At 37.2% G+C, this 10,915-nt stretch overlaps 1 protein-coding gene across 1 annotated transcript in view; it reads right to left on the reverse strand.

Annotated features, from left to right (window-relative positions):
- Positions 1-10,521, reverse strand: part of kif4 (kinesin family member 4) — a 35,325-nt gene extending 24,804 nt beyond the window's left edge. The window contains 10 exon segments of the mRNA NM_200823.1: positions 625-686; positions 1,019-1,194; positions 3,362-3,481; positions 3,590-3,684; positions 3,924-4,090; positions 4,547-4,636; positions 6,997-7,187; positions 8,675-8,789; positions 8,882-9,005; positions 10,317-10,521. Coding sequence (NP_957117.1) covers positions 625-686; positions 1,019-1,194; positions 3,362-3,481; positions 3,590-3,684; positions 3,924-4,090; positions 4,547-4,636; positions 6,997-7,187; positions 8,675-8,789; positions 8,882-9,004 — 1,139 coding nt within the window. The 5' untranslated portion in view covers position 9,005; positions 10,317-10,521.
- Positions 10,522-10,915: the final 394 nt, after the last annotated feature.

A 10,915-nucleotide genomic window follows, 5' to 3' on the forward strand; every position in this document is an offset into this window, starting at 1 on the left:
TCTGTTTCTAACATTTACATGGGTGCAACACAACAAAAACACGAGATGTTTATCACAGTTTGCAATCAGTTTAACAAGTCAGCCACCTTTTGTTAAATAATTTAAAACTGTAATAAAATACCTGCACATTTTCCATACTGCTCTTTTTGTTTGCATAACACCTTAATATTTGCTCATTTCACAACTATTAACATGTGTAAAAAAACAATTTGTCAAGATTTGACACATTATTTAAAATATGAGGCAAAAAAAATAGCTATTGAGGTTTTTTTTTCTCAGTGTGGCCAGTAAAAATTTTGGCAGGGCAAGTAAAAATCTAAACCACTGACCCGATCAAGCCAGTATAAAAAGTCCTTAGTGTTGAACCCTGTAACATATTGTTCCCCTATTTCTAAGGGGTCCGTTATATTGTCAATGCATCACGTTCACAATATCACATCACCTGGATCTCTCTGTGCTTTTTTTAAAAACGATTATGCTGCGTTTTGTTTTTAGAAACAAAGATGGATTTGGTGTGCATAAGCTCTAAGACAGTATATTAACAGAGAGAAAAAGCTGAAAAAATATATAAGCAATCAAACCATTCCTAAAAGCTACTGCTAAATGTAAATCCTCAGGCCATACCCGCTCAGCACAGGAGCGACACCACCGCGGGCATGAAGGAGCATCACCTGCAGCTCTTGAACCTGTGCGCAATAAAGAATAATGCATATTAATAGGATCAACTCAGCATGATAAACAAAAACTCCTATAACAGTGGTTTGTTCAGGAGACAATACAAAACTTATATTGCTTAAGGGGGCGAATAATATTGACCTTAACATTGTTTTTAAAACTGCTTTTATTTTAGCCGAACTAAAACAAATAAGCTTTTTTACAGAAGAACCAATATTAGAGGAAATACTGTGAACAACTCCTGAATCTGTTCAACATCATTTGGGGGATATTGGAAAAGTAAATATCCTCAAGAGCGTGATTAATTTAGACTTCAACTGTAAAGTCCCAGTAGTTGGCGTACCTGCTGTTTGAGTCTCTTCATCTCTGCTGCTCGTGGGTCTACATTGAGGACGGGTTTGTTCTTGATCTTTCGTGCACGGTCGGCGTAACGCAGTGTGTTGATGGTCTCCTCGATGTTGGAGTCTGCTGGACTCACACACGCAATCATCAAGGTGTGGCTGTTTCCTCCGAGAGAGTCTGTGAAAGGAGTTAAGCAATTAAAGGAAGATTTCAGGAAAAGATTCTAAGGGTGCTTTCACACCTGCCTTATTTAGTTCGGTTGAATCGCACTAGAGTTTGTTTCCCCTTTTGGTGCAGTCCGTTTGGGCAGGTGAGAATGCAGCAATCGTACTCGAGTGCGCACCAAAAGCGGACCAAATAAGCGTACCGAGACCTGCTTGAAGAGGTGGAACCCTGGAGCGGTTCGTTTGTGGTGAGAATATGATCCGTACTAAAACAGGTCCAACCGCAAAAAGTACTGCGCCTTTTAGACTAATTCAGCTGCCGTAGGCCGATGCGCTGTGCATTATGGGATATGGAGGAAAAATATTTGTTGACAGCGCTTTACTAACAGAGAGAGAGAGAGAGAGAGGGGGGGAAACGTTTGGATCCTACCTAATGGACCGTTGGTAATATTTTCGCAAGATGACCATGTTGCAATAAGTGATGCACTAAACACTGTTTTCCAGCCGCGGCCGCGCTTCACTTTCGTAATGTATAGTTTGTCTAAAGCAGGGATACTATCAGCCAGCGCAGTCGTCCCTCCAGAGAAAAAGGTTTTGTTTACCTGCGGGAGTTCACTGGCATTTTCCCGCACGTGAATTCTGACCAATCAATAAGCAGTTTAGGAAATATGTTCAACAACATCTGGCCAATGAGAGATGTGGATTTTTTCAGATGACTGCATTTTGGTTCCTTTCAACTGGTTCGGACCAAAGCCAGCAGTGTGATGTGGAAACGACCCAAAGACGGCAGAAGATGCAACAATGTATCATTTATTGCGCTTCATCGGACCAAATGAAGCGAACTACAGATGTGAAAGCACCCTTAAACAATGTCCGGATAGTAATCGATTACAGTTATTACTATTATTCATAAAAATACATTATTAAAGGAATATATAGATGAACACAGGATTATAAAACAATTTAAAAGAGAGAAGGGTATTCAAGAATCGAACTAAGGATCTGGGAATCCTTGTAACATGTAACTTGTGTTTCAAGAAAGCAAACATTCATTTATGTTGTGTTTTATATTCATTTACTCTTCATTTAGTTATTTAATGTAATTATCAATATATAATTTTATTGATTATTACTTCATTATTGATCACTATTATTGATTAGTATTCATCAATTTATTATTTTTGTATATTTTATTACTATTACTATTTCAGGGTATTTGCAGGAATCCTAAACGTAATTTCAATACCTTTTTAAGACTGTTTAAAAGACCTTCTCAGAATATTTTAAGACCTTGTGGCCACTTCTATACAAGTTACGCCACAAGTCCTAATTAGTATTAAACCTTTACCTTAATAAACAGTTGTTAATAAACAATTGTAGATAAACAAATAAATAATTAAAATCAATCAATCAATCTAGGACAGCCATGCAACAGAACTCAGATAAGCTCGGAAGAAACAAACCTTGAAAGAATAAATTTTGCGGTTGTTTTTAGCGAGAGGCTTCAGCTACTGTTTAAACTCGTCTTTCTCCAACAGGGAGTTTGCAAACTTGCATTTTCCCATTTTGCAGTCTGTTTCGCTCTATGGTTTTGCTACATGTGTAAAGCATCACATCACCTTCCCATGTTTGTCGCAAATTACGTGACATCACCCAGACGGAGGAGCTTGGCCGGATGCACCCGGCCCAAACCAATTGCATGGATCAAGGAATATTTATGCTTTTTTGGACGCTTGAACAAAATAAGACCTCATAAAAACATGATTAAGACTTTATTACCTTTTTAAGGGCCTTTATTTTCTCAGAATTAATTTATTTACTTTTATTGCTTTAAGACACCCTGTATTTGCCTATAATTATTATTGCTATTATATTCCACATTGTTATATTCTTATGACTGTGGACTCAAGAGACACTTGTTTTCATGAGTAAGAGACAAGAGAACATCTCCATTTCAAGGTCTGCATCATCACTGGACAATGTTGTGATGCAGTAATCTTCCATTGATGTTGCTTGTTGTATTCTGGTTATTTTCACACACTGCTGATAAACAACTGGGTTTAAGCCCCTTATAAAGGTGATTTTTGCATAATAGCTCCTCTTTAAGTCTTTGGTAAATTTGCTATATGGTGTACTGAACGTGATTTAATCAACAATGGTTAGTTCTGAATGAATCTTACCCTGTAAGAGTCGTGTTAATTTGGAGTCTCTGTACGGCACAAAGCTGCCTTTCTTGCTTTCATCCCCCAGAGCGCTGATCACATTCCCCAGAGACAGCAGACCACGGTTAATGCTGATTCCTGCAGCAAACCACAAGAGCGTGTTGAAAACCACATACTCCAACAGCAAATACTGTCACACAGAACATTCAAGTGAACACCTTTAAATTGTGTTTTGATGGCACTGACCCTCTTTCAGTCGATCTCCCTCTGCTTTGGTCTTTTTTTGTCTCTCAGATCCAGCAAGATCCACCAAGTGCAGTTTGGAGACCATGACATCCGTCCTTCACAAACAAAACATTTCAATTTGACTTTCATTTTACTCATGAAAAAAGAGAAGATCTTCCTTATAAACCGTTATGAACCCAAACATTCAGAGTGTGTGATGAAGATCAGCTTGTTCCTTCATGCTGAATAGATTTGAGGATTGAAGGTAAATTGATCTGCTTTATATTAGAGGTTTAGTGAATGACGGAATAGTGTATAAATACTCAGACAGAAGTGTGCTGCCGAGTTCACATACTTGTCTCCGTTGCGCCGCTGCTCCAGTGATATAGTAAAGATGGCGTGTGAGCGGGACGAGGCCGCGTTCATGGCTGTTGAGCCCACTGTTCTTGCAGAGTTCCCCATCTCAAGACAACACACCATCTCATGAGCATTCAACACGTCCCTCTCTGTCAGGCCTACAATCTAAACCATCAAGACCAAACATGAGCACAAGTATGAGAATTTTTATCACACTGATTTAGAAACAACTGCTTGAAGTTCTTGCTCACCTTCTAAATGTAGAAGTGCACACTATATCTGCTTTCTCTTTTACATCAACAAGTCATTGGTATCATTTACCAACAGATATCATGCAACAGGTTTCAAATGTTTGCATGGCATGAGGACAAAAAGGCTAATATCAAAACAAATATACCCTTACAATTAACATTACTTAAATTTGTCAATACAAATCACCCTGAAGGACGGCACTCACTAAATCTGCGATAAATCATTGGAATCCCTTATTAACAGAGATTATAACATGCACCAAGTTTTAAATGTTTGCATGCATAACAAAAACAATGCTTATATAAAAATAAACACACCCTTTGCAGTATTTATTGACCCCCCCATTTAATTTAGCCAATAAGTAATCACCTTGATGCCATCTTTAGGATCTTCTCTGATACTGATGACCGGTTTGTCCTTTGAAGTGCACAGCAGGTCCAGTATCTCTTCATTGTAAATCTAAAATAAAAACCATAAGTAGCATCACCCTTGAGTTGCACAAAAATAATGAAGATATTTAATATAACGTATTTATTTAATGCCATGTCAGCAACTAAGGCTTTTTTCATGGGAAGAACATTTACAACAATTAACAACAACAAACGAACAGATCAATTAAATAAGATTTTTAGTGTTAATAAATGATAAAAATTCTAAATCACTTTGTTAAAAATGTCTTTAAGAGAGTTAATTTCATTAAAAGAAAGTCTTCTGGAATCATTAAAAGCAGGACAGTCCAGTAAAATGTGTTTTCCAGTAAGGAGAGTCAAAGGTCTTCACCTTGAGCAGAAAACCATGGATTAATCTTGTATGTCTGATATGACATCTGGTAAAAATCACTTGATCATCTCTAGTCTTAAAATGCCTTAAAGCTCTGAGCATCCTATCCCATCCAATGCATCCCACTCCTCTTGCCACTTATTTAAAATGTAAACATTGATAAAAGGTCTCATCTCTGAAGGAGGAATTTAAAATAAGGAAGATAAAAATTTATTTAACCCTTGTTTATTGTTCAGATTGACTCCGCTTTGGTTATGTTGGTGCTGTTTTTGCCCCATTGGCTGCCATTATTAGGGCTGTGCAATTAATCGAAAATCCGATTTCGATTTTGGCTTTAAACGATTATGAAACACCATTAATCGAGATAAGCGATTATTCCATCATGTACCGCCCCCTTTCCAGTTGTACACGTGTGAAAACTCTGCCTCTGCAAAGCTCAGTTCCACGTGAAAATGACTAAGCATGTGCTGTAATGTAACTTTTGCAGCACGGGATGCGCATCATTCATATTTTTAAAAGCGCAAAAGAGCACGTGCTGTTGTGTGTGTGCGCGCCGCGCTTAGCCTCGGACAGCAGAACACGCACACATCTAACGCGATCTTAATGGGAGCACTTTAATGGTCAAATACATGCACATTTGTGTCAGAGCGCGGTGTTTAGTGATTATTCATATTAACCCTCATTTGTTTAATAAACACACAAGTTGAAAATCAAAAGAAGCGTGAAAGAGAAACCATATCAGAGCCGCACTATTCCTAAAGTGACAGCGTGCAATATTCCTACTGATGCCAACTGTTTTTATCATTAATCAATAATAAAATTAAAAATACAGTGAAGATGCTTAAAGCGCAGTTTAAACATAACAGATTTAATAACTCATTTTTAATAACTTATTTCTTTTATCTTTGCTATGATGACAGTACATTATATTTTACTAGATATTTTTCAAGATACTAGTATTCAGCTTAAGGTGACATTCAAAGGCTTAATTAGGGTAAATAGGCAAGTCATTGTATAACAGTAGTTTCTTCTGCAGACAATCAAACAAATATATTGCTTAAAGGGGCTAATAATATCAAGCTATTAAAATAGGTTTCAAAATATTCAAACCTGCTTTTATTCTAGCTAAAATAAAACAAATAAGCCTTTCTCCAGAAGAAACAAATATTATAGGAAGTACTGTAAAAAAAAAAAACTCTGTTAAACATCATTTGGGAAATATTATAAAAATAAAATCACAGGAAGACGAATAATTTTGACTTCAACTGATAATCGTTTTGATAAATCGTGATTACAATTATGACCAAAATAATCGTGATTATGATTTTTCCCATAATCGAGCAGCCCTAGCCATTATAATCATTTTTTGATTGCACAGCCATGACAGCAGATAATCATGCATTATTGATTGGTGGTTTTCCCTTTTGGGAAAAGGTATTGTAGATCATCAGTTGGCAGCATTAACACTTTAGATAGGCCTGTGCAAAAAGATTTCTGCCTTTTATATGGAGTAAAACAGCAAATTATAGAGTGTGTGAGCAGCGATACACTTACTATGTTTACAGTGTTCTGAGAGCTGAGGGGCTTATTTTGATTTACTCCGACATATCAAAATGAGCACAAAGGTCTCTCTCATTCTCTCTAAAACCCACACTATACTCCATATAAAGGTCAGAAACTACGTTGTTTTTGCACTGCATCTGATGATCAACAGCAAAAACGACCAATTGTTTCTCTTCCCAACAGGCAAAACCAGCAACAATCAAGAATGCATGATTATATGCTGCCATGGCAAGTCAATAGGTGAAAACAGCCACTAACACAACAAGAGTAAATTTGCCCAGAGTTTGTTGAGTTTTTGAAAAACTCCAAACCATTTTCACAAAATGTGTCAAAATAAGATTAGTCACCAAAAATCATTCTATTAGCTGAAACAGAAAAAATGTGAGCAAATTAAGACTCAAAATCAGCCCAGAGAGTGGATGAAAACATCCCAACAGCACACAACCATTAACACCAAACAACACACGCATCTATACCTCGAGGTAAGATACAGCTAGCACAAATTCACAGTCTGTGCGTTTAGCTTTCTCCTGGAAGATTCGTCGTATCACTCGCGGGATCACCCCGACCGTGGGCTCGTTCTCCTGTTCGGATGTGTAAGTGCCGCCCATAGAGAACGTCTTGCCTGACCCCGTCTGCCCATAGGCCAGAACAGTGGCGTGATAACCTGCAAGTACAAACAATGAACATATCCATTACATACTGCAGATTTACCCCTTATGCATGAAAAATAAGGCCCAATCCCATTTTAAACCCCTTTCCCTTGGCCCTTAAAGTGCGAAGGGCTTCAAATTTACCCCTATGAAGTGGGACAGTACTTCAACACAAGCACACTTCACATGTCATTATGAGCTCTTCATACGAGACCTGCTGTAGTTATTCCAGTTTTTTGGGGTATTTAGCTTTAGGAAATAACTGAAGGCAATTATATCTTATTATCATAATGATATAATATGGCAATAAGCTCGTAACACTACTGTGCATTCAAACAGTGGCCATATTCATTTATGTAAACACACGAAAACAACATTAACATTACAGCACACACTGTGGAAAGCTCATTCCCAGCCACTAGACAGGGTATTCCAGTGTCATCGAGTGACAGGTGTGAAAGTATGTTGTACAGTAGTTAATATTGTGGATTATACGAAGACAATTTTATCTAAAACATATGTTTGTTTGTTTGTTGTCAAAATTTTTTAAAAGGTCTGAAATAAATCTGGGAAGTTTTTGTACTCCTTGGTTTCCAGTGTGGTTGTGGAAAATCTCCATTTCAAGCGCTTCCCCTTAGCCCTATGCTATTAAGCTAAAATGAATTGGGACATCCCAAACCCGTCCCCTGAATGCACAAAAGCAAGCAAAGGGCTAAGGGGTAGAATTGGGATTGGGCCAAAGTCTTTGTTGCCTCCAGAATTGGTCCTGGGACTGCTTTAGGCCATGTCTACACTAATCCGGACAAATTTGAAAACGGAGTTTTCCTCTAAAAACGCTTCACGTCCACACTGTCGTTTCCATTCGTTTTCCAAAACTTTGTCATCCACACTGAAACGACTACCAATGCTTTCAACCTGTACTGCGCATGCGTGAAACGTAAGACGCTTCGTCACGCATCATTTCCGGCTGACGTTTATTTTCTTTCCGGCTCTTTAAAACGTTGCGGCAAAATGTCAAGGAAAAGCACAGAGTTTTTTAAATGGACTGACAATGAAGTAGAGTTGCTGCTTCGAGTAACACATGAATACAAAGTTGCAAAAGAGAGTGGAAATGTAGACTGGGAGACGTGCCAAAACAAATATGCCGATATACTGGACCGCTTTGAAGAACAGTATCCTGCTGATGACGCTGCTTACCCTCACAGTAAGGACGACATCACTAAAATCATAATCACAACGAAAATAAAGTAAACGAATTAGTAACATGACTGAGTGTCACATGACAAAAAACGCGTCATCGTTTTCGAAAGACTCCGTTTTCACAGTCTACACTACGACACGAAAAAGTCGTTTTCAAATTTATCCACTTTGGAGAGCGTTTTCAAAAAGATACGTTTTTGTTTCCTAAAAACGCGTCTCAGTGTGGATGGAAGGGCAAAACGGAGACAAAAATATGCGTTTTCAAATGAAAACGCATTAGTGTGGACATGGCCTTACAAACCTTTAAAAAGTCCAGATAATAAAGGAGACACCGCAGTGTTGAAAACTTCCTCCTGTTCTGTTGTGGGGTCAAACACATAATCAAAAGTGAACGCCTTGTCGTTGCCAACAATCACCTGAAATAAAAGGAGAAAAAAAAATGACTATTAGGATTTAACAGCATGACATGATGCACAAGTGTTAAAGGAATGACCTGACACACACAGACCTGAGGTTCACTGGGTACAAAATTAAGACAGCACTGGCATCCCTCATTGATCTCTTTGGGCACCAGAGGTCTGCATCTCAATGCAACCCTCACGGGAATGGCCTTCTCGTCCTCCTTGGTCATTCTGGAAAAGCACATGATGTTGAATTACAAATTACAATCACATATCGTCTAACAAAGACAGTGCGCACAGAGCAAGACGAGCCCATTAGAGAGTTTCTGCAGGTTTCACCAAGTCAAATTTGAGACTTGAGACCTTTTTACCACCATTATAGATTAAATGTCAAAGGTGTACAGGGCTAAACGCTAAGGATTTATTGTAATGGGCCAGTGGAAACGATATTACTGGATTAAAAAAAAAAAATCAATAAATACAAATTGAGATTTTCTAGCCAAATTATAAATAATGTGTGTTAAAACAAGTAAACTGCTCTGTGTCAGCTGTTATGGAGATAGAGGGGGAAAGTGGATGAAATGTTTCAACATCGACAACAGTTTCACAAATGTTTTTTAGCAAATAAAAAAATAATAATAATAATACAATTTGACACTATTTAAAATGCATATATGATTATGAACTAAACTCTTCAAGCATGAGCTCTAAATGTGGGATGACAGTTCAATCGACTTTTTTCTATATTATTTCAATTATATAGCCTCAAAATTTAAATTTCAACTTTATATTATATCTAAACTCTTTACAATATCTATATAAGTTACGTGTCTGGGAAATACACAACTTAAGCCAAGTTCAGACTTTAACCTTCATAATAGAATTTCAGGAATGTATTTATGCTAAATCTAAATAGTGAAATAATATTATCAGGTAATGACTATCAAAGTACAACACTGTTGACGGTCGAATAGTGCTAATGTTGTTTTGAAGTCATACTTATATGCAATTTCAGACCCAAGATTCAAAGTTGGCGTGGTAAACAATATTGAGAGGGTGTCAAGTTGTGGTTATTATAATAGGTGATTATAATTAATCTGTATAAACCTTTTAAATTCTGTTTTAGTATTTTATTGAACGCCAAAGTCCAAATATGTGTGAATATGAAACCACCTTCAACATTGCCTCAATAATAAAAACACTAGCTTTATGAAACTAATAACGTTAACGTTATAGCAGACAGCTCATAAATAGCTGTTTACAGTAACAAACAAAAAAAGGTTAGGCAAGGTTTAACAACTTTTGTCCACTAATGTGTGTATTAAACATAGTTAAAGTAAATAACTTGATTAAAGAAATACAATACAACGGGCCTAAAGCCTGACCGCACTTGACGCAATTATCCACAAACATCAAATACACTTTCTAATTTAACGTCACATGTATATAATGACTACACTCGAACTAAACATCGAAAAACTGTAAAAAAAATAGAAATAAAGAGCTTTAAGAACTGTGATATTATTGTGAACTCATCCTCACCTTCCGCTCTGCGTCAACCGCTATGGAGCTCGAAGAGAAAAGCGCATTAAACGTTATTTCTTACACAATATCGACAACAGTTTCAAACTAAACGACATAAATCATAATCCTAGTCGCCCTCGCATGAAAGTGCTATATTAAACAGACTCAAATAGACGCCGATAAAAGTTCCAGATGGATTAATCCGGGAATAGCGTTTATTTCTGAGTCGGAGGAAAGATCCTGCCCGCCACTTTCAAATAAGCAGCTCCACCTCCGGCGTCATGACGTCATCACGCAAATACACGTTCGACCTCACCGATTGAGTAAACAGAGCAACATTTTGGAGAGTACAGTTTTTTTATTGAACCAAAAGATTTTAAAAACACAAGACTTCTTTTATATTCTCAAGCAGAAAATTAAAAGTGACATTAATGTGAAAGTTCTACTACAAACGGATTAATTCTGTTTATAATGATTTCTCTTTATATTATAGATGTAGGTTTTGGGGTTTTACCAGGGTATTGCACTAAGCAAACGTTAAATATATTCATTCATTCGTTTTCTTTTCGGCTTAGTGCCTTGATTAATCCGGGGTCGATTAATAAAGATAATTTAAT

The sequence above is a fragment of the Danio rerio genome, chromosome 21 (assembly GCF_049306965.1).
Source record: "Danio rerio strain Tuebingen ecotype United States chromosome 21, GRCz12tu, whole genome shotgun sequence".
In the NCBI taxonomy this organism is placed as follows: domain Eukaryota; kingdom Metazoa; phylum Chordata; class Actinopteri; order Cypriniformes; family Danionidae; genus Danio; species Danio rerio.